This window comes from Tenebrio molitor, chromosome 7 (assembly GCF_963966145.1).
Source record: "Tenebrio molitor chromosome 7, icTenMoli1.1, whole genome shotgun sequence".
Classification (NCBI taxonomy): Eukaryota; Metazoa; Arthropoda; class Insecta; order Coleoptera; family Tenebrionidae; genus Tenebrio; species Tenebrio molitor.
Genome location: NC_091052.1, coordinates 12,469,944 through 12,494,766, shown reverse-complemented (window position 1 = coordinate 12,494,766; position 24,823 = coordinate 12,469,944). Strand labels below are relative to the sequence as shown.

The following is a 24,823-nucleotide window of genomic DNA, read 5'->3' as shown; positions in this document are numbered from 1 at the left end:
GTGTTCGGGTTGAGAAAACTGTGCCAGCGTACGAAACGATTGGAATAAATTTATTGATGAAAATTGTAGCTGAGCTGATGTATGAACATGGACATGACTTTTTACAAATATTACACAGACCGTATCAAACTAAAAATTAGACAGTCACATATTTACAAAATCTACGGTAAAGTCGACGTGTAAAAATCGTCAAAATGAAGATTTTCACACGTTCCTCGAAAATACATCTGAAATAAATTTAAAGAATTCAAGTGCTACGTGGCAGTATCGACATAACCTTATTTACAAATTGTATTGTAAGTGGTCTGAAAAATAGATGGCGCTAAGTCCTATTATCATCAAGGTTGGTAGAACTGGAATGCGTATCTCAGTTCTAGAAACCTTGATTATCATACTAATTTCAAACATGACATATCTTAATTAAATGATCAAAGTCTAGGTGGCGTTGCTACGGAAACGTCAAAAATCATCGACATGATATGTATGTTAAATTATAATTTATTTATTAACACAACGACGAGAATAATGAGCTCGACACCAACTCTACTTGTTTGATTTAAGATTTGTACTTAAATTGCGTTCGAATTTGGAAAATAATCGATGGCGAGTAAAGAGACGAATTCCTGTGGGGTATCAAAAGCTTTGTAAATATTGTCGGTAGCAAATCGTATTAAAATAGCGTGGAACTGGAACTTCGACGGTTTAATCAAAATATATCATATTCTAATTGATGGGCTCCTTGCTAACGAAACCGTAAGACGTGTAGGATCCTAAGGGATGAAATCGACCGTCGTCAACCCCAGTCGGCGCGTTACAGGACCGACCCTTCTTACGAATTGGTTTCGTCGACCCTTGACAACGCAGGGCGAATCTTAACTCGCTCGCCATCTCAGCACATAAAGACGACTGCAAATTCAAAAGACAATTACACTCACGACAATGGAAAATCTCGGTGATTCTGTCAAATTAAAACGTTCTTGCGGGTGCACGTTTCCACGGAATGACCTAAAAAATTTCTCATTTTTAAATGCCAGAACTAATCGCTAACGAAGCTGTTGGATTTTTTTTTAGCAAAATCATTCAACTTACCTCCTACTTTTCCACAGTACAAAGAAAGCAAAAACATATTTCAAAATAAACTTAGATAGTTATCTATCAAAAAACTATTCGCTAATTTCTTCACACATACAACAGCTTTGAACAGATACTTTACCACGGTGGGTAAAGAAGAGAGCGACAAATTTCTGTCGGTAAAAAATGTTTTAGATTTGTACAGTTAATGACAAATTAAATGACATTGTGACGCCTACTTGACTACCACTAATTATCTAAAAACTCGGCGTGATTTAATCGGACATTAAGTGTACAAAGCCGATGGTAAAGTATTTGTCTTGTACACTCGACTTACATTAACAGATTTATTTTACAGTTTGATTGTGACAATATAACGAGAGCGGGTCGATATTGTCGATAAATTCGTTTGTCTAAAATGAAAGAGCAAAAATGTAAACCCTGGTCTTAGGTTACGAAAGCTCGTATTTACAGTCTAATTTCCACTAGAACGATTTCAATGTAAATCACTTTAATCCCATAATCTTTACAAATGGCGGAATGTTTCATCATGTCGGACACAATCTTATAAAAATTGTCATTACAACATATGTACAAAAGTGTTGAGCTATTCTGCATCAGATAAAAATAACAGCGAAGCCGCGGAAGTCATCTTCTGCGCCTTCGCCTCACCGTACAAACCAAAACTTAACAAAACCAAATCCAGAAAGATGCTTAAGAAACCGCCCCCGGCTTCGCAACCACCTCTCTGCGTCCTCACCCCTCACACCCCTGCTTCTCTTATAGCTACGTGTCGTGTAGAATGCTGCTCACCCGTTCCTCCACGGCCACCTTCCTCGATTTCCACACAAACTCGCACACCGCTATCACACACGCCACCCCCATGCCGCCCATCAGGACCACGAACACGCCGCCCACGTTAGCCAGACCCAGTTCGTTGGCTGTGCTGCTGGTCTTCGTCGTGTCGTCCTGCAAAACGATCGCTCAACCGTCAAAAAACAACCGGCAAAAGCGACTCACCCTGCACGCGCCACCCCCTCGCTTTTCCTTCCACCAACGGGTCTTCAGGATGTGGAGCTTGCCCTCCTCCTGCAGCTTCAATATCGCTCCGCTAATTGCAGTCCGGAACGGGGAATCTGGACGAGTAAACAGACACCGAAAAATAGAATCGATAGGGTGGAAAGGGGTGGTCGCAAAAAAAAACAATATCGAGGAAGCTTCGGAGTTTATTGTCTCAGAGAGAGGGAAGGGGGCGGCGGGTTTAATTATGTGTAATGGAGGATTCGACAATCGAACGGGTGCGGTTCTGGGGGTGGGTTACGTAAGTGGAGTCTTAGAAATTCCACGTTTCTTGGACCGAACACGTACGTTCCATATTCACGCCAGACTGTTGAATATTGATCGACGACGACTCGAAATACAGTCTGTTCGTTGTAAAAGTGGGGACATGTTGAAAATAAAAAATTACAAATTCAAATATTTTTCTACGTTTTCCGCGCAGATGAGCATTCCGAGGGCGAAAAATATTCAGATTTAGCGACTCGACGACCGTTCCGTCACTTATCCCCACTTTTCGGTGAAACGCGATGTGGAACAATTTAAATGTGAAAGGTGTCACTTACTGGGGGGCATGGCGATGCCGTAGCCTTTCGAGTCGAGCATGCCTCCCACTTGAGTGAGCTCGCAATTCCTCTCGATTACGTATTCGATCGAAGTCGATTCCATGAGGAAAGCGTAACCGCCCTTGCCTTTGACAACCCTCTCGACCCCCTCGACGTTGCTGGCCGTAAAAACCGAAGGCCTCTGCGATTCCATAAATGACCACATTCGCTGATAAGTGGAGAAATTGGAGTCCTGAAAGTGGTCGTCATTTGGGGGCGGCGTTTATGACGAATCGTCTGATTACCCGGAAAAATGCCGCCGTCGATCCACCCCTCAGAGCTCCGTACTTGATTTTGGTCTGCTTGGCAAGATCGTCGGCGCTCTCTATCGGCGAGTCCATCCTCTCGACGGTCAAGAAAGCCGCCAAGTTGGCGGTGTACGACGATATCATGATCAGAGTGAAGAACCACCACATTCCGGCGACCATGCGCGTCGAAACGGCTCTGAAACCGGAACGCACTCAAAATGTGGAAAAAAGGTGTGAGTTTTTTGACAGCTGAAGAAAGAACAAGAGCTAGCGGTGCGACTCATGATATGGAGATGTTCTAGAAAACGATGCAGATGTCACCCACCGTCAAGCAATAAACATGAACAGCGAACATGAACACCACTTACTTTGGAGCAATGTCTGAGCCCTGTTGCATCAGAGATCCAATGGTGAACCACAAGGAATTTAAGAGAGTGAACTGGTTTTCTAGAACATCCGGATCGCTGTTGCATGGATGCGGGTTGTCCCATTCGTACGGACTGAACCTGCAACCATAACTCCAGCTGAACTAGATTCTACTCTCGGCTTACTTTGGTAAAAAGTCGCATCCTTGCTGCATCAAAGAACCGATAGCGAACCACATGCAGTTGAACAAGGTGAACTGGTTCTCCAAGTGGTCCGGATTGGGGTTGCACGGGTGCGGGTTCTGCCACTCGTACGGCGTGAACCTAGAAAACACCGCGGGACAAGAAGACGGACCTGGAGACGTCTGAAACCGTCGACTCGTTCCGAATGGCTCTCACCTGGCCAGGATGAAGAGCAGCACCGACACTCCCAAGTACGCCGTCGCCATGTAGATCCACACGTCGAGAGACAGCGGAGACAAGAACGAGAAGAGATTCGGCGGTTGCTTGATCGGCTTCCGGTACAAGATACTAATCCCCAGGTTCATGAACGGCATCGTGAAGTCCACCGCTTGTTCCCTGTCGTACGTGATGGTCAAATCGGCGATCGCCAGATCAGCCTTCTGGTCCAGAAGCTCCCGGATCATACCATCCCATTCTTTCGTCTCGCGGTTCAGCGAGCCGTACCTCCCATCCGGTGCCAAGCGGATGGTGTAGTTGAAGCCCAAAACTCGAGAAATTTCGTGGATCAAGTCGACGGCGTAGCCCTCGAATTGAGCGTTCCCGGTCAGCTTTTCGCTCGCTTCTTTGCGCATAACGTACGGAGAGCTCTGCAAATAAAAATTTCGCTTTTGTAAATATGACTCGTTGACTGCACAGAAGGGGTCCACGAGACGAACGATTTTCGTCAAGGAAGCAATTTGGGAAATGTTTGTGGGTTAAATTAACTTTTAGCGGGTTGAAAAGAACTTTTATTGCGAAATTGAATCGAGCAAAGGCTTTCAACGAGGGTGTCTTGAACGGCTGTCCACTTAAAATGTCAAATGTTTCGTTAACGTCATTTTCACTCGAGGTTAATTTGACGATTTTCTAAACATCTAAAAAGGTAGCTCGTACGTAACGAACGGCCGTGATGACCGAATAAACACTTCAAGTTGAAATGTGTAATAACAAAGATATTATGTGTCAACAAAGACGAAAGAGATAAGAGGCGGCTATGAAAAACGAAACTTTTGAAAATATGGGCCATAGATTTAATCATACACTAATACATTATCCTTATAAACGTTTCTATTGTCATTTTTTGCCGCGAAATTTGCCACTTACAATCCATATCGTAACCGTACTATGCTATATAAAGTTAAGATTAATTCATGTGATTACTTGGTTGCCTAAAAACAAGGGGATTTAAAAAATGGTCGAAACAAAAACATGACACAAAAACGAATGTATTGTACTCAAACTAAAAATGTTGCCACATTGTCTGACCAATATTGCCACAGTAACTTGTAATTTCTTTTTGTAGTGTTTAAACTGTCATTTAAACACTTTAAAAATCTTTTTTTGTTCGACACGGTAAATTTGAGAATTTTCTCCTGTGTGAACGGATTTTGATAAATGTCACAACTTGTCAAAAGGAAACGTGAAGCTAATTTTAAAGATTTTAAGCGATTTGGAGACTTAAGTGACGATTTTCTTCTCTCTCCGTTTCAAATATAGTCTATTTTTTAATCAAAGAACCACGACCTGTTGATTTAGGTTTATAAATATAATCTGTTTCAAAATCAAAAATCCACCACCTGTTGAATTATGTTGGCAGAAAAAGGAAATCCCTAGAAAAAGTTTAATTTTTTTTGGTTGGCTCCACCTCCCGCCAAAATTTGACATTGAACTGTTGAGTTTATTTACGAAATACAAGATAATTATTATGTACAAAAAGGTTTTAGCTACCATATCATACTTTTTGAGTGAAGTAATAAAATGAGAATAAAAAAAAACACAATGAACTACGACCAAAACGACTGTCCAACAGTTTTCTTTCATAACCCCACTTTTTTCTGACACTTACAGACACACTAAAAGTAAAAGTCGGCGACGTTGTCGGATGTATTTTCGAGGTAGAATGCACTGTTGGTGGATTTTTGATTTTGAAACAGATTATATAAAATTTTACTAAATTTAGAGAATTTAATGATGTCTATTGGCGATACCAGTCAACGTCTGTCATTTTTTATGTCTTTGTAAGTACGCAAACTCGCAGCTAAAATTTGAACATGTTATTAAAAATGCCTCGCAAAGTAAGACATTTATTAAACTCTCAAAAGAAGCAAAAGACAGCGGGCAAGAAAGAGAGGGCATGCCGAAATCGCCGAAAGCAAGGAAAGAAAGCAGCAAGAGAGAAAGAGAAGGCCTGAACCCATTCAGAAAGAGTTCCAGAACCGAAAGATCCCCAAGTAGAGGCGAAGAAAGAAATCAAAGCAAAGAAATAGAGAAGAAAATAGAAACAGTGCTCAGAGAGATAAAAGAGGATATAGCGGGAATAGTAGAGGAGAGCAAAGCACGAAGAAAGGAATTAGCGGCAGCGAGAGAGAAGGAGGGAGAGCAAGAAAGAGAGGACATGCTGAAATCGTCAGAAGTAAGGAAAGAAAGCAGCAAGAGAGAAAGAGAAGAGGATAGAACGTCGAAAGAAGGCAAGAACCCACTCAGAAATAGTTCCAGAACGAGAAGATCACCAAATAGAAGCAAGGAAATGGAAAAGGAAATGAAAACAACCATGATAAGAGAGATGAGAGAGGAGATCAAAACCCTAAGAAAGGATTAGCGGCAGTGAGAGAGGAGAATGGGGAGCTAAGGAAAGAATTAGCGACAGTGAGAGAGGAGATGACAGGAAGAGAAGAAAAAGGGCAGTTGGAGAAGGCAGATTGGATGAAAAGGATGAAAATGATAGAGGAAAAGATGGAACAAAGAGAAAAGAAGGAGAGGAAGAATAATGTTATAATAACTGGAATAGGGGCAATAAATGGAAATATAGAGGGGGGGTGGAAGAATTGTTAAAAAGGGAGATAGGGGTGAAAGTGAATGTAAAGGAAGCATTTAAAATAAATAAAGATAAGATGATGCTGGCAAAAATAGAAAGTTGGGAGCAGAAGAAGAACATAATGCTAAGTAAGAGTAAGTTAAAGGAAAAAAAAAGGTGAGAGGATGTATATACAGGGTGTCCCAGAACTCGCGGATCACATTTACAGTGCGTTTTCCTTGGTGATAACTGAAAGCAATAGCGTTTAAAAAAAAGGGCAGGGTATAATCGATTTTTTGTAATGAATAATTAAAGTTGACCAATCAGAAGGACGCTGTTAATTTGAATTTCAGGTAAATTTAACCAAAGGTTTGAATTGCCTAGCAACATAATTCTAGTAATGGTATGGAATCTCAAGTAAATGTTTGGGCAACTGTGAAGATTTTGACAACGTCAAGTTATAATTTGATTCGAAATTGTCAAACTTCGTATTGAAATCATGTATACGCTTGCCCGATATCGTATAAAAAAAAGGTGAAAGAATGTATATAGATGACGATTTGACAAAAGAAGAAAGGGAAACACAAAAGAAGTTAAGAGAGTTGGCCAGAGAGGAGAGAGAGAGAGAAAAAAGGGTGAAAATAGGATACAGGAAAATACAGATAAACGGGGACTGGTGTAGATGGGATGAGAGACAGGAGAAACTGAAGAAAATTTGCTAGAAGAAGGAGAGAATAAGAAGACGACCCGGCGAGAAAATGTACAAGGAGAAGGTGAATAAAAAGGTAGAGGAACAAATACACAGATAAGTAAGAGAGAAGAGAGAGAATAAGAGAATCGACGTACAATAGGGAGGGGAGAGAGTGTGTGTGAGAGAGGAAAATGATAGCGGGTTGCAGAGGTGGGGACGAGGAGAGAGGGAACAGGAATGGGAAGGAAGAAGAGAGAGAGAAGGTGACGCGACGACAGTGAGAAGATCGAACACATTCGGCGAAATGAGAGAGAGAAAGAGAAGCGAATGGGGAGAAATATGGAGCGAAGACGGCAGGGAGATGGATGAAAGAATAAGGAAGCGGAGAGAAAGAATAGAGAACGAGAGGAGTGAGGGAGAACAATAAATTGTTATTTTTATGTTTATGTTTTGTAATCAGGAATCCGAAAGCCCGTAGGGCAAAATAAAGCATTTTGTTCAAATTAGTTGTTATTAACTTTATTAATTTTTTATGATGAGATTTTTCACCCTATGTCAAATGTGTACAATGTTGTCAGCCCTATTTTGGGTGTAAATTGTGGTATTGTCGTTCTTTGATAAAAAAATATGATTTTGTCAAGCATATTTCGTTTTTTAACGTTCGTGTAAAAACTTCAAACGTCACAATTTTCAAGTGACAGTTTATTAAGTTTAACCGCATCTCTTCAGAAGTTTTGTTTTCCACACTTGTCCCTTGTCTCTTTTTTTGTATGTATTTGGACGGCCATAATTCCCGTAAGGCAGCAAGTGAAAAAGTTAGAACAAAAATGGCCAGCGTGCTTGAAATGGCCAATAATAAGCAATCATCTCTAAAATATATCTGGCAAAATCCAATCTATCTGAGGAGACAAAACAATAAAGTTGAATAAGCGGCGAAAACAATCAACTTGTATTTTATTTTGAGCAAAGTCTGGCGCAAAACCGTTCACGTAAATCACCAACGAAATATTTTCGCACTTACTAAAATCGTCGTGACGACGAACGTCTTGTTTTGTATGATCTCGACGATCTGCGTGTACGCCTCCCCGTAGGTCCTCGTGAAATTCACCCCTTCCGTCGAATTCCACGTGCCGATCTTCTTCAACCCCTCCTTGCTCAACTCGATGATGTCCAAGACGAAATCACTCCTGAATCCCTGATGGTCGAACTTGATAACACCGGTCAAGCCGCGCATCTCCACCTGCAACCCCACACCTCTTTCTTCCACCTCCTGTCGCCACCGCCACCCCACTCACGATTTTCATGTAGTTGATGAGACTGTATCCGTGCGGCCACGTGTCCACCGCGTCGCAACTCAGTGGTTTGATGTCGATCTGCTGGCTGGTGTCCAGGTCGTGGAGAGCTTTCGCAAACAAATGCACCGCGTCGTACATTAAGGCCGTTTCTGCCTGGAAACGACATTCATTGCTGACGAGATACGGCGGCTGGATGCATTTCTGCGGCCGAATTGCAGCGTAAGCCGCGCCCCCGCATTTACGAACCGCCGCCGACGATTCATTTTAATGCGTGCGGGAATTTACGGCGCGGAAGGGAATTTAATTTATCGTAAGTCGGGAACCAGCCGATTTTTTTTGAACGGGGGCATTTTTGCGGCGGCCGGGGGCGGGCCGCCGTTAATCTCGGGCCGAGATTAAAAGGGGCGGCGGTCTTCCGACGAAATAAAGCAAACTAGGACTCTTATTAAAACCAGGACGCTTACCTTTACAAAAGTATTATTATCCTGTACGTTCGTGCAGCATTAAATGAAAAGAAAACGAATCGTAACTATGGTGTGGAATTTGAAACGGCTTAATTTAGTGGCTGGATCTCGCCTGGAAACGATTGGCCTCAACACAATCAAAATCTGATTCAGTTACCAGTCAGAGTGTTGTTTTTCTGTTGTTAAATAAAACGAACTAATACTAGGTAAAGTTTTGTACCCGAATTATTGACGAGATCTCCCCCTTTTTGTTCTTGGCCTCGCTCAAATTCCATTCTCGTACGACTTTGCGAACTTCCGGCCCATCAGGATCCACCAGTCGGAAGGCCGTAATGTTGGTGCCCCCGTACTTGAACTCCTCCAGATCCACACCGTGCAGATCCTGAAATACGACAATTGAATAACTCTCGACTGCAACTTGGACCAACTCTCTCAAGCTGCAGCTGAAAACTTCGATTTAACACTCCTTGCACTCTCCCATTTTGTCCGAATAAATCTGAAACTCCCCGAACGGATGTACATTAGCGAAACGGAGCGTTCGCGACTAATTTGAACGCAACGCTTTGTGCGAAATTGTGTGGTGAAAAGCATTCGCAACGTTGTTTATACAGCGCGTGCAACAACAATAATTTAATTAACTTTAATTATGATTCCGTTTAACAAAAGCTCCAGTTTAATTACAATCTTTTGAGCAACGTTCACCCCGGATGCAGCTTCTCCAGCAAAGAAACCTCATCTGGGAGTGCTCTTTTGAAGATTTTACGTTGCATCCCGGTTCAAAGAGAAAGTTTGGAGCAGATACGTTCTCCAGACCCGCGAGGGGCGCTTTATTAGATTTTTTATTAAACACGGAAGCAATAAAACGAAATTCGTTTAGTGGCGCATTAATAATTTCCACCGAGGCATCTGAGGGGCACTTAATTACGATATTCGGGGTGCTTTTCAAATCAAATTCCTCCAACGATCGTCCATAAACATGGTTGAATCGCACCGGACCGAACATTTCGCGAATCTGCATATGCAAATCGTCCAGAACGAATTCCAATTACGGTTTAATTTGATCCTTTGAGGGTGGAATTGCGCCAGATGTTGCTAGACAGTAGACACGTTTAACTACACAGTGGCCCGTTAAAAATGCATGGTAATGAAGGTGGAGGCCGATACGACGCAATAACAAGTCCCTTAAGGGGCAAATATTTGAAGGAATTAGTTAAAGGGCGCGACTGACACACTCCGCCACCTTCGATGCGCTGCCGGGGCAAAGTTTGCAACTACTTCAAAGCAAACGTGTCGTGTAAAGGACTCACTAAGGATGTTATGAGATAGCTGTGATAGTCACTCATCATGCCGATCTGTTGCGCTTGTTTCAAAACATCGTAAATCCTCTCGGTCGAACAGTCCAGGACGATGTGCGACTCCGCCGAGTTCTTGATCTGCTTGAGAAGCGGCCTGGAATGGAAACATCTCCAATTAGTCACGTCCCCTCCATCTGCATTCGCGAAACCTCAGTTGTTCCGCAACTCATTGTGTTGAAAGTGAACGGCCGTATCTTGCTAACATTGAAATTTATTGCCGATGCGAAACAGAGTTGCCTTAATGTACCTACTCCTACATAATAAATAAACGGGAGAATAGGTTGGGAGTTGCATCTCGTGTCAACTCGCCAACTTCACCCCGTCGTCCCACAAATTATAATCGGGTGTACTGATAAATTACGCGGGCAAACTTGTGACGGCTCCCTAATAAGATTACGAAAGTCGCCACCTAAATGCATAATATTCATCGAGTTTTCTTCGGATATGGCCCCCATGTGACGCATTCGCCGCGACAATGTTTATCTAACGATGTTCGTCTTTCACCGGATCTGTTCTGCGGCTCTTTTGTAAACTTAATAAAGATAAATAGCGGATTTGTCGCTTTAATTAATTTCAATTTCGCGCAAAAATTATGATGAATTCCCGGCCTTTTTACTCCACTCCCTGCTTAATCTCCCACAAGAGACGTTCACACAAAACTTCGCGGCCTGCACTGATATGATAACAAATTGCTTTGTGTCCTCTGAATAAAAAGTTGCTAATGGAATGTTGGCTTAATTTTTCACTCAGGGGCCGAAGACTCATTGAAAACATCTATCCAATCCCAACGAGAAAATGAGACCTTGCGGGGGACTTTTGACTCTTTTTTGCCGCTCCCCTAGAACCGGTCTGTCAGCGAAATAAGTTTATAAATAAATTCCAGGCCGAATCAATGAATAAAGCCCAACTTTGATATATTAATCCGCTTCGAATAATTTGACAGATGACAGATAGTTTGACAGTTGACACTTTTAATCTAGGTGTCTGCGTGTCTGTGAGTTTGATGCTCTCCAATCACAGAATCGGATAAATTTATTTCTCTTTAAAATTCGTCATTCGAGAGGGAATAAAATTTCAGAAATATTTTATTCGGTCGAATCGATCATTTAGATTGTCGACGAAACGAAAAATAATGATTTTACTACGTTCTGTAACCATCTCAGTTTTTCTGCAAAAATATCATTCTGTAGATGTGTAATTGTTAAGAGGGCAATTGAGGTTATGTACACAAAAACGAAGCAATTTGGTAAAATGATGCGTGGGTATTAAAAAATGCGTCAGAAGTATTGGATGATGTGCCGGGAGCGAATTCATCGCGAACATCGTGTTTTTTGCGACAGCAACCTCCGGCACGCCTCGCCCCCGCCCGCCACCAACTAATAACAATTCGATTCCTCCCGTGGCAATCTGTCATTACCACAGACCGAACAAAAACCCGTCGTGATTAACAGGCTCTCGAGCACGTCTCGAAGTTAGACCCGGACAATAATTCGTACGACCATCAGGTAGTGGCAAAGTGTGACGCGGGACGGCAAACAAGAGGGAGAGGATGTTGTCCCGGAGTTGGCAAAACCGGGCGCAAATACCTGTAATCAGAGCTCTCCCCCAACTGTCGGACTGTGATGGGGAACTCGTAGGGGCCGTGAGCTTTCAGCAACTCCTGCAACCGCACCAGACCCTCATTATTCTCGTAGATTATGGTGAAGGATTTCCAGCCCCAGGCTTTCACCAGATCCACGTACGCCTGGAACAAGTAACAATTGCGCCATCACAAAAACCGGGACTCGTGTCTGGGGCCCTACTGGCCGAGTTGCGGTTTTCATCAGTACAGGGCCCCGAGCGCCGAATTAAAGTCGCAAATGGGAGACCGGATCGTGATGTTGCCGACGTGCTCGTGAAAGGATTGCGGCCGGATGGAATCTCAAATTATTGATTGATGGTGACTTCCGGTTAGGCCGGTTCCAATCACTGGAAACGGCGATAACTTCGGAATTAATTCGCCTCGGGCCGACCACCAGTCCGGACTGTTTACCCAGGAAATTGACTCCAATCAAGAGCATTTTCCGAATTTACGTAAACGAATCTCGAGCGATTCGAGGTGCCGCAGACGCACCTTGGACAGAGTGGTGGGATGGGGGTAGAGGTTGACTAGACAGCTCTCCCTGCGGAGGCGGTAGTCCCATCTCGTCTCCAGATGTGGGATTTCCATTGTGTCGCATATTGACTGCACGTGACTGGCCGTGTGCGCCGACTGGGGCCCGAAGATGGCAGCCACTCCGCTCCGCAATAGGTGACAAACTGGAACGAAATTAATTATTCATACAACATTACACAGTTTCACTCAGTTGTTGAGTTTTACTGCTTAGGGACTCCCTCTAATGGAAACGTGTCTTTGACACTTTATTTATGTCGGCAGGTGCCGACATTTAAACTACTCGCTAATCCAAATTGTATCGCGCTGTAACGGCGCATAAATCAAGGGGAAAGACGCGCCGTTTTTCTGCCCCCGTGAACCGCCAACCTCGCTCAGGTGGAGACGCTTTTCCGATCTGCCGCACGTTTCCCCCCATAAATTTCCTCCGGTGCGGAGATTATTTCGTGCATGTTTCTTCGACCGGACTCCGAAAATAAAACGCACGCATTCCGCGGCCAAACCAATTGATGAAGGACAAGACGCGATAACGAGTAGTTGGTAGCAGAAACCTCGGCCTAATCCAGCCACCCACTTTATTTTTATCGCGACGCAAGCGAGCCCGCAACGCCGCCACCAAATCGGACGAAACGGCATCGAACAACATAAAGTGTCTTCATTTCAAAATAACACCGCCATCACCGGTGCTAAATGCAAGGCGACGGCGTCATAAACGATACTCTGGAATTGAAATGTGAAAACCTGCAACAAACACATTTAATAACGGGATTTTCGTGCTCACGACCGCGAAAGCGAAAAAACCAACTATGTTGTTCTAAACGCAGAGGAGTTAGGATGTCAGTTTTGCCACCGCCCGGACTCGAGTCTTTGTACTAAACAGACATCAGGAATGAATGGGGCAAAGAGAGCAAAAATCAAAATTAGAATATCAAAGAGACGAACCCGGATAGAGGTCCTGGGAGCTAAGTCAGAGTGCAAAACTATCTCTTTAATAATGTAGTCGGACCGAATCTATCGGTGCTTCAGTTATTCAAGTGGTCCCTCGCCTGATATAAGCTGAAACAACATTGATTTTTGTCCGTGGAACGGCGAAAGGTCGACTAAGATGAATACACCACTTCAAAAACGGAATTACTACGGAAAGTGGAAATCGAGAATTAAATTATTCGGTTGCTTAAGAATGGCGCCGCTAATATCGCCAAAAATCAATACAAACCAAATCGATAGCAGACGCTCATGAATTTTTTGCGTTATCTGCACTCGCGGTCCACTTGAGACGATCCTCTTAATTTCTGCTCCCAGAAATGATACTTTTAAACTGTTTCAAAACAGAGCAATAAAAGTTTGTGGGTCTTATTTACGAGCAACCTGTATGTCGGCTTGCGGAACAAGTTTGCTATCCTAATTAAGTTTCCGCTGTAATTTTTGCATAATCCAAATGGGAAACTCTACCCTCTGTTTAGCGGAGAAACTCGCAGTGACAACGCTACACACAAAATTATTTTCGCCAAATATATCGGAGTAATCTGTAGCAGATGTTGAACTAATGCGCCCAACTTAGATACAACAAAGTTTTCTAATCAGTAGTCACGGTTTAGACACAAACAGCTCAAGACTGGGTATCAATCACGCTCGGTAGATAATCATGGGGGAAATGACTTCGGATGAAAAAGAGACGATGTTTCGTGAGACTGACATGCGAAAGAGATAATGTTTAATTTATTTTAAAAATGGTAGAGTGCCCAAAGCACGTAAAGATTATGTTTGTTGTTTGTGAAGTAAATTAAATTGAAGACTTGTTTTTTGTAGGAATTTTAAACATCGAAACATCCGAGTAAACTCCGCGTTTCCATCTTTTGTAACAAAGAAAATAAAGAAAATACACCGAGAGATGCTAAGATTCCATCTCTCTTTACTCACCGTAGTTTGATACGTTTTGCTGATATTTTCACAAAAAATATACTTAAAAATGGTAAATGCGCCGGGAAATATTCAAATTTTTCTGTTGTCTGACAAACAGGAAGAGATTTAAACATCCTGATTTGCAGATTTCATCATGATTAATTGATAATAAGAAATCTGCATATCTTTATGATAATAAAATTTAAATTACCATTTTATTTCATTGTATAAATGGTGGATGCGCCGGGAACCCAGGAATAAATCTGTAGACTTTTTGGAATGTTTGATGAACTTATGTAAATTTTCTGAGCAAATTTAAGAATGTTTTTATCTGATAAAATAAAACTAAAAGCTGTGGTTATTTTTAATATATAGATTACGCAATGAGAGATGAGCTATGACTGCTATGAGTTAATTTACTTCGATGTACCCAACAGTAAAAAAAATCTATCGAACACAGTTTTCAAATTTAATTAGATCGTCGATCAACGGAGAATCTGAGGAATTTGTTAATATCTCAAGAATATTTTCAAGTTTATTCTAGCGTATATACCAATCGGCAACGAGATAATCATTTTCAATAATTCTCCGCTGCCACATTTAGAACGGATAACATGCGAGTATACTTCTTACATCTTATGTATTAAGCAAAAGAAAAATGTCTTGATATTTCTCGGTTTATTTACAATTGACAATATTAAAAAAAAAAAAACAAAATCGAATTATTTTGTTCTGTTAACAAATCCTTGAACTACAGTTTTCAAAACTAACAACAGAGAAACTGAAGGATTTAATGTCCCTATTTCCTGATATTTAAAATAAAGTATAGTGAATTCCAAAAACATCCGAACTATCAAAGTTCCGTCAAGTTGTCACACTGATTGCAGTGACAAAGCTGTTCTAGTAACGTGCGATCAATTAAAAAAAAATCGAGTTACCTGGATTGTGCTATTCTGATGCTTTGATTGATTCAAACCGCCATTTTTGCCTACTCTGATTTTTTTTTATTTGATCGCACGGTACTTTTCAATGCACTTGTTTGGCCACCCTGCAGCAAAACAAACCTCGCCAAATTTTTATGAAACAGTGTCAGTTACAAATTGTCAACAATTCGAAAAAAATGGAGAAACAAAAGAGAACACTAGTTAAAGCCAGAGAAAAGGAAGCAATTGACTATTCTAATGAGATTTATTTAATGTTGCATGTCTTTTTTAGATTTAAACAACCCAACAACAGCCAAAATAAATTTTGATCTGACCGATATTTAACAGAAACATCAAAATCATACATAACCTCACAAAAAATAAAGCACTTTCAATCAAAAATTGTGTTTTAACTTTGAGCCGGGTATTATTCCGGACATGGCATCTTGGCTAACATTTTTTAGAGATTTCTTAAAAAATGATGTAAACCAATCATTAGTGTCATTTCATTAATAAATGACAATTATTAAAAAATCACTTTGAAGTTTTTCTTGCGACATCAAAAAAGCAGGGAAATTGCATTATTAAGTCAAAAGTTGGGTTATATTTAATAAAGGACAGTTCACACATATTTGTCAGTTAAATGTCAGTTGTGGCCAAGATTCCGTGTCCGGAATTAATATTACATTGCAAATAATATCAAAAATTGTGACACTTGACAGCATGGATGTTTTTGGAATCCACTATAGATATGAATTTATTTTTTTATCATATGCACCGGAAAATCCTAAAAATGAATTTACAGATTTATAAATGAAATTTGTCTTATGTCTTATTTATCTTATGTTGAGATGGCTGCAATGCGTCTTGTGGATTTGTGGCGGACAAATTTAAAGAAGTAAACTGCACGATATGTTGGTTAGGGTATAACACTAAAACTTTGTTACAGTAATGTAATTGATTTTAAGATAGTGGATGCTCTTGGGACTGTTAAGTTTAAATAGTACAATTTCTCTGTTGTTGACTAAGCTAGATTAAATCCAAAAACTTTGTTTACGATATTCCTTGATACTAAAATATTTGAGATACATTTCTAAATACGGGTGATTTAAAATGAATGTGACTTTTTTTCATAGGTTGGTAATATTATTGTTGGTTATTCTGCTTTTTAATGTGATAGTTGACATAAACATATATAGGCGTTCTCGCCTATTTGACACAATACATAAAATGTCAAAATGACGTACGTACGCCAATGTGTTAATTAATGTATCAAGTTTGCCAAAATAATTTATGAAAAATGTTCCTAACTTAAGAAAAAAAGTCACAATCATTTAAAATCACCCGGTATTAGGCATTCACGATCTTTTTGGGACCAAGTTGGCTATGAGCATCTAGTGATTTTGTTGGCAGTACCTCGATGATAACTAAGTTCCCTAAAGGAAATTAACATTTTTTGTGTTAGGTTAGGTCAAGGGTTAGGTTGTTTTCAGTTTAAGGTTATATTTTCTGAATAGGTACATTGTTGCCGGATCTCTTAAATCTGGTCTGTCCTTTTTAAATTGGAAGTAGCATCGTTTAATAGAAATTTTTTGTCGTAACAAAATAATTTTAGCAATTTTGACTATTCCTTTGAAGGAAATTAAAATTATTTGTACACACTTAACAAATCATTTACTTTCTTACGAATATCAAAATAATAAATCTGGCAATGCGGTGGCAACAAAATGTCGAACAGACACTGACAGAAAAAAAGTTGCAGCCGTTGCATCACTGAATCAGTTAGTCCAACAGGAAAAGAAAAAATCATAGCCAACTTGGTCCCAAAAACATCGTGAATGCCTAATATGTACAGTTAATTTCAAAATTGTAGAGTACACCTAATTTTCTACAGTGTGAAATGCACTTACTTAATTATTTGTCAATGATCAATGTCAATTTTGACAAACAAAATGCCTAATCTAACCGAAAACACCAAAATGCTCTCATTCTTTCCAAATTAGAAGAATGGTGGTCGATCCAGAGGGTAGCCCAGTATTATAACATTCCGAAGAGCACCGTGCAGAGGATAAAACAGACAATATTATGGTGTTTTGAAACATCAGCAACGTTTAATGTTGTCAAACTTACCTAACCTACATACAAAATATGAAGTTCAAATTTTAAAAAGGCATCTTTACATGTGGAAAAAACTATTATAAAGCGACTTCTTGATTTTGTATGTATCTATTTATGTATGTATGTATCTATTTATGTATGTATGTATGTATGTATGTATGTATGTATGTATGTATGTATGTATGTATGTATTTATGTATGTATGTATGTATGTATGTATGTATGTATGTATGTATGTATGTATGTATGTATGTATGTATGTATGTAGGTATGTACTTAAAAATAAAACACTGACATATTTTATTATATTGCAAAAATGGTGAATGCGCCGGGAAATACTAGTTTTAAATCTTTCAAAATCTCTATTGATTGATGTCTTATATCTAATCTGAAGCACTTTTAACGATAAATACAGCAACGCAAATTCAATATCTCTTCTTAAAATGCGAAAAGTTCGTTTGATTTGTAGCTTACAAATAGCCAACTAATATTAACTAGATTTTTCTTCTTTTGATAAGCAAAATTAGATTGAAAACTTCTGTTTGCAGATTTCTTAATAACACGCAGATCAAATAAATTTTAATATACATTTGAAAATTGCGATTCACACAAATGTCGATAAATTTCCAATTTATTTTCTGTTCGCCGAGCAACGCACGGTAGAAAATCATGTGCAGATCTTTCTGATTCTCGTTTGCAAAAAAATGATCTTTAACCAGATTTTGCCTCGTCCAAAGAAAGTATTAACTGTGACGCCACGGATTAATCTCTTGCACGCGGTTTAAACGGCAACGAACAAACAAACGCTCTAAACTAGGCGGGAACACGGGATAATGCAGAATATTATTACAACACGTAAACAGGCTTACACTGTAATAATTGTTTTATTGCCGTCTCCAAGTCAGGCTGCAGAATGAACTATCCAATTACCATGGTGTATTGGAGTTACCGAGGCACTTGCCTGCCTTCGTCTTAAGAGGTTAATGTGGGGCAACCACCGAAGCGAGTTAATAAGCTCATTACGTCAACATAAAAGTGAAGGCATCAGTGTGCTAAAGTGATCGTAACGAAAGGTTCAACCCTTTCTGAACGTCAGTTAACGCACCCTTTGCACGTCGATCCGCCTCTCCCCGGCGTCTTCCACTCCTTCCAGCAGCTCCGGGCCAATTTAAAACAAAAATTTCCTCCCACCGCGGCGTTAATTACCGTCGTCGAACCGTCGAAAAACTTCTCCGCACCGCTGTCGTAAATTATTGACCGTCGGTGGGGCGCGCTGCCAAGAAGCGGCGATATTTCAATTTTTACGAGTACCTTTTTTGGACGCGTGGAAGCTGTCTTGCGGGGACATCTTCTCTATCTGCGCGTTGAGCTTCGACCTGGGGAGGATCATTCGATCGCTGTTGATCTTCTCGACGGCGTATCTGAAGGCGATCTCTTGTTTATCGTCCGCCGGATGGAATAATCCACCTGGAACAGATTAATATTAATCCGTCAGCGCGAAGAGACGCGCGACCACCTGCGCCCCCGAAACTACCCCTTGCGACTTGCCACGTAAATTACACCGAGATTAATGAAAATTCCGCAGTGACCGCCGCTCCGAAATCAATTACACGACGTACAACATTGTCATCAATCTTCGCTAATTTGATCTGTGAAAGTTGGCTCTTTGCTCTTTGTGTGTAAAGTTAGTCGAACCATTAACTGTCAATAATCCTATTAGCTTTAAGTTGTTCGGACGGCCGGAACTGTCGTCCTCTTACGGTTGCCAACACGACCCATGCATCGAATGCGGAAATTTTACTCTGAACCGCGAGAAATCGGAAATTCACAACTTCGAAACCATTTAATTGTAACTTAGTTCTAAGCTGCCAACTACACGAAGCAAAAAATACTAAGCGGCAGTTCTGCCAACCTTACTTTTATGTAGAAGGATAGTAATAAACCCTACTTTATCGGTTTTCAATCTCTGGATCTTAAGGGGTCCACAAATAAAATGCCATTTTGGGGAAATCTGTAGCTTTCTCCACGGTTATTATAAATGTTTCTATAATGGCGTAATTGGCTGTGACTTATATGTTAGCTCTCCTGGATTTGTAAATTTGCCATTTGACAGCTCCGGCTTATCACTTTGCAGTAATTCGTTATCACAGTGTCCTATATTACATATATTACATTACATAGTTAAAACACAAGAGTAGTCTTTTTTAAGACTACCTCGTGCAGGACATGAGTTAATATGTGACTTACATAACCTGGAAATCACTCGTTTTAGGCAACCAGTTAAACACGTTTTAACTTCGAAAATAATTGTTCTATAATAAAATAGTTGCTGCTTCCTGGATGTAATGAAAGTAGGTTTTAAATGATGTTCATAAATTTAAAATTTCAACCAGTTAAACACGTTTTAACTTCGAAAATAATTGTTCTATAATAAAATAGTTGCTGCTTCCTGGATGTAATGAAAGTAGGTTTTAAATGATGTTCATAAATTTAAAATTTCAACCAGTTAAACACGTTTTAACTTCGAAAATAATTGTTCTATAATAAAATAGTTGCTGCTTCCTGGATTTAAACGATGTTCATAAATTTAAAATTTCTTATACTGTTTTTCTTCAGAGTTTTTGCTTCCAATAATTTTGAACTTCTCGCTTCTTCGTCATCGAGAACTACATTTATAAATCTACCTCCCCCCGTGCGACCACCCCGCTGAAATTCGACGAGGACGTCTGCCCCGGAAGGATTAATAATGCTCAAATACCCTTTTGAACATAAATTCCGGCATAATTCACGCGAACGTACACAATTACCACCAATTCCCTCAAACGCAGGTTTATATTTATCAAAACCCTTTGATCCTGGCAGCCACACATTGAATAAATCATCAGTGTACAGGTTACCTGCTGAATTAGTAATTTTATTTAAATCAGTTCCAACAACTGGCAAATAAGGAAGAGGAGAACCAAGAAATAAGGCGCAGGATATCGTCTTTTATTAGTGACACAGCCAAAACTGAAGTTTTTCTGGATGTGTCAAGGGTACTGAAAATGTTTCTGTCTGTACAAGATGTTCTTCCGGAGGATGCTCGTTTCGGTATATTATCAATATCGGGGGATTAGGAAATGTCAAGTGACCCCGTGGCCCCCTCCGAGAATCCAGAGAGCGCCTCTCTCTCGAGACTTTTAAAATTGAAATAATTTAGTTTGAAACTCGTAACACAAGCAATCAAGAGCTGTTCGGCGTATCGAAAGGTTTCCGGTAACTTTATTAAAATGCAAGCGAAATTAAATTTTCCTCGAATTTACTCACTTTTGTAAGTCGCCCGTACATAAAATATGAGCCATCACTAGGTGAAATCTGGCGTTTTAATAATGGAATTCCGCACAATATCCCCACTGTATTTACTTTTAATTTGCTTTGCAAATTTAACCAAACGCAAATAGCCGTCCGTGTGTATTTATTAACTAGAGCAATGCGAAAAAAAATCGTCCAAAGCTCCAGTTATCACCGGCGGATTAAATATTAACGCGGAAATTTGTTTTACACCCATTTTTCGCGGCCCTCCGAGGTATTACTTATTAAATATCGGCCTCCGGGGGATAATATCGCGCTAGTTTATTCCGTAGGTGTTCCAGCAGGAAGCGATTACGCTTAAAAGCTCGACTTTTGGGTTTCGTTGTTTACTTCGGGCCCCAATTGGCAATTCTGCAACCGGTCCATAAAAACGTATTTTATTCCGGGCCCAGTCGACACGCAATAAACCCGGGATATTTGCATTTCAGCCGGTGAAAGCTCTGCGAAAAAACGGAAAATGAAAATTTGTTTTCATCGGCGACATCGAAACAAATGGCCGAGTAGTTGCGATAATCGTCGTGAATAGAAACCCGCACAAAAAGTCGGGTTTGTCCCTTTTTTACGGCACAAAGCTCGCAGGATGTACAATACGCGAGCTTTGCAAACACGAGCTTACAAGGATCGTATTGAAAGGACCAAAAAACTTAACACAAAGGCGACAAACGCCGGTTTTGTTCTATTGTGATCGCTATCTATTAATAAAGTCGCGGATTATTCCAACGATTAATATAAAACAACACTCTTCGAGAGTAGAAGATTCGCAAGCCGAACTCGAATCTCTCATAAATCGGGTTTGTATTGTTTTCGCTGAAAAAACTCACCTATTCGAATCACATCTGGAAGGGTGTTGGAGAATTTCATTAAGGGAAGCACTAAAAGCAATTGCGTTAGCCACTCCATCATGAAGACATCTGCAACAATGAAACGTAAATTTCGCTCGCCATCCATCAAATAAATCGATAAATAAAGAGAGACGTTTAATAAAAATCAAAAAGGACGAGATCCAGTCGATGGTGCGAAGTGATCCTGAATGGATTATTAGAGATTCTCTATCACGTACGTCGCCTCCGAACTTTCCACTCATAATTCACACTTACCTCGTCATCCCCAATAATCCGAACAAAGTTTATTTTTAAACGAGTCCCCCTGATGAACGCCCCACCTGCGAGATAAATCACCGCGACTCGGTATTCTAGTTCGGACTTGTTGATCGCACAAGATAAATTGTAAGCACTGGAAAATATCTCGTCGGTGCAGCCGAGTTGTTTATTAATAGGGAGTGGGGAAAATGCTCCCGAAACACTCATCCTAATTGCGTCCAGACGCTTAAACATTTATTGAACCGGCCAAACTGTTCGACCATCAGCAATTTGTAATTTTTTTGTGCGCCGCTCTGTTTAAACTTTTACCATGTAAACTTCTTCAACACGTTTTCATTGTTGGACAAACGGCAAAAACGCGGAGCAATTGCCGCCAGCAGTACGTACCCATTTGATAAAAACCCTGAGGGATTCGACGGCGGACAGCTAGAGATGAAAGAATTCCGAATAATGAGATGATGTAGTATGTATGAGGAGAGCTTAGGGTCTACGACGTATAAGAGAGGATCTTACCCGAAGCACGCGCATAAACAAAGCTTGTTAGTCTGGTAAATTTTTGATATCTGTCGTTTTATTGTCGAGATGCGTCGTACCTTCCCTAAAAATCACTAAGAAAATTGCTCCGACAGGGTGCAGTTATGAAGCGAGTGCGTCTGAAAATTTATGAAAGGTATTATCACATACCTCCACCGGCCCTAATCTAAATGCTAATTACTCTTTAAATCAAGATTAATTAAAACTGTTTTGTTCCCCTCGTTCCGAGCGGACGTATAAATCACTAGGGAATTTTCAATGTAAATAGTTACGAATAGTTCGGTCTTCCAGAGTGTGTTTGCTGTAATATTGCGCGGTCGGAGATACGGCAACACCCAGTACATAATAGATCATGTTAAGGGTTAACACGATCCTTCCAGGACAGCGATACGGCACGGACTCTACTACACTAATCTGTTCACAAATTTACACGAATATAAATCTATCTCTGAGTCAACAATATTTCTCTGCTACATTATTTGCCCTGTCAGTTTCCCTCTTTCTACTCCTTTCAGATCCCTTTCCGGTTAGCGCCACTCTCAAATATCAAATTTTAGGTCATCCTCGAAATCTCCCATCCACTCGGATGTCTCACTTTCTTCCTTGCTCTTGTTCTTTCGTCGAATTTCTATTCAGCAATTCCGTGTTGTCTCGCCCATCAGGACCTTTCATTTCGTCGTGTAACGCCTGCCGAGGTGATTCAGCAAGGTGTTAGAAGAGCAGTTGTAAAACGTGGCCCGACCTAATCCCAGATGGTGCTATTTCTTATTCGGCGCCGGCGAAATGAAACAACCAAAAATCTGGTCTCTCAAGATTTCCACGAGAATGTTTAGTATCTTTTCAGAATTCCTGCCCTCGCGCCTTCTCAAAACAAAATGGAAAAAGAAACAGATGAAAAGACAGTTTCCTACAGATAATTTCAAAAAATGTATATACAGGGTTATTCACGAGTAATAATGGGCCCGACAGAACAAAAAATGCAACTCACACTACATTTCCGAAAAAAGCTGGCTACTGAAACTAAAATGTCCGGCTTTTTTTGAAAATGTATTGTGGGTTGCATTTTTTATTCTGTCGGGCCCATTATTACTAGTGAGTAACCCTGTATAATAAGCCTTTTTTTACTTTGCGTTTATAACAAAGCTGTTACAGCACCCAAAACAGTACGTTAATAACTGATTGAAGTGCTGTAATACCTGTACAATTTACATTTTCGAGGTTGGTAACTTTTAATGTCAAACGCCAAACCACGCTAAACAAACGATATAACAATAACTTCAAATTAAATTTTCAAATGTTCCACTGTAACATTAAATTCCCCAAATTTTAAAACTGCGATTTTTCATTTAAAAAGGGCAATAAAAGGCGTAAAATAGAAAAAATCGTGTATATCTCGTTTATAAGGTATTTTGTAGGACTTATTCCTTCATGGCACTCCTCGTAAGCTCGTCGTACCCTAAATCCGTGCGTGCTACAACACGCTTCTTATAAAACTCGTATAGTTTGTCCAGCGAGAGATTGGTTGACATAAAAATCACTAAATTCTACGCAGAGAAAGTATTACCTAGCGTAAATTATTTATTTATTTACCTTCAAGCAGTAACATTTTTTGTCCTGAAATTATGCTCTAATTAATGTATTCTAGTGAATTTTGTAGTGTTGTCTACAATTTAAAATCTCCCAATCTCTTGCTGGACGAAGTATATCATGATATACTATTTTCAACGTTAATTTTATTTTGCGTCGGACATATTGGAACAAAATGGAGAGCGGCAAAAACTTGTTTTTTTCTGTTGTTTCGTTGGTAAATCTCGTTCGCGTGTCTACTCAAGGCAGCAATTACAAAGAAAATGTTCGGCTCAAGATTCTCTTCGAAAGTCTTTGGGTTGTGAGGGCTTGGAAAAATCTAACAGCCCTTTGTGATGGTCAAAGTCTTCTGTGCAAATTTATTTTGGTGCTTGTAAACATCCACTGGACCCCACATCCTCCGGTTAAGAGCAGGAAGTAAACAAGCAAACATAATCTGTGCACTTGAACGAAATCAAAGAGGCCGAAATAGTTGGGGCAAGTATCGATATTCTCGGGACAAAATTAAAAAAGTTAGATCCGAAAGATCTAATCCACGCTTTTACATAACGAGCCTGCACAGCTCTGCGAAAAAAAACGGAGGGAGAATATTACGCACAAGAGCGACAAGAAGAGGGTGGAGCACAATTAAAAACTGATCGTTTTTTACAATTCTCGTGGAATTTTCTCAACGGGTGACAACAAAAACACGTCGAAATGCCATATGTCTGTGACGACCCTCCACCCCCTGTCGGTCCCTCCGTGGAACAAATTTCATATAGAGGGATCGTAAGGGGTGGATGGAGTGGTGGACCTACCTGCAGCGTCGAAGTGTGACGGTGATGACTCCTGTGGACACTACAACTCGCACGGTATCGACGCGGAGTTTATTGAGTTGCTCCTGCCGACCCGCAACCCTCACTGCAGCCGGGATTTTATTCCCAGCCTCCGGTTCACCGGAGTCGGCGCGCAGCTCCGCTCCAGAAACGTCGGATGATAAAGACGGGATGA

General features: G+C 40.5%; 1 protein-coding gene across 8 annotated transcripts; it reads right to left on the bottom strand.

Annotated features, from left to right (window-relative positions):
* Positions 1–29: 29 nt before the first annotated feature.
* On the bottom strand, positions 30–24,751 carry KaiR1D (Kainate-type ionotropic glutamate receptor subunit 1D). Of its 8 annotated transcripts, none has more exons than XM_069052790.1 (17): positions 24,631–24,751; positions 21,434–21,523; positions 18,573–18,728; positions 12,280–12,464; positions 11,753–11,910; positions 10,119–10,260; positions 9,032–9,193; positions 8,812–8,832; positions 8,348–8,500; positions 8,074–8,292; positions 3,745–4,175; positions 3,349–3,486; positions 2,978–3,176; positions 2,694–2,925; positions 2,092–2,207; positions 1,885–2,040; positions 30–906 (listed from the first exon to the last, which is right to left on the bottom strand). In XM_069052790.1, the coding sequence occupies exons 2-17, from the start codon at positions 21,513–21,515 to the stop codon at positions 724–726; spliced, it is 2,733 nt and encodes a 910-aa protein (XP_068908891.1). In that variant the 5' UTR covers positions 21,516–21,523; positions 24,631–24,751; the 3' UTR covers positions 30–723. The 8 variants fall into 8 exon arrangements, with proteins under 8 accessions (XP_068908891.1, XP_068908892.1, XP_068908890.1 ...); XM_069052791.1 differs by lacking the exons at positions 3,349–3,486; positions 24,631–24,751 and adding exons at positions 3,532–3,669; positions 21,710–21,857; XM_069052789.1 differs by lacking the exon at positions 24,631–24,751 and adding an exon at positions 21,710–21,857.
* Positions 24,752–24,823: the final 72 nt, after the last annotated feature.

What these genes read in the sequence shown, in the direction of transcription:
- KaiR1D (XM_069052790.1), bottom strand. Translation starts at nt 21,515, where the DNA reads ATGATGGAGTGGCTAACGCAATTGCTTTTAGTGCTTCCCTTAATGAAA. An exon ending in GCTATCTCATAACATCCTTA is followed by an intron (nt 9,194 to 10,118) that starts GTGAGTCCTTTA and finishes GTCGTATTTCAG; the next exon opens with GATCTGCACGGTGTGGATCT. An exon ending in ATAATAATACTTTTGTAAAG is followed by an intron (nt 8,501 to 8,811) that starts GTAAGCGTCCTG and finishes TGTCGTTTCCAG; the next exon opens with GCAGAAACGGCCTTAATGTA.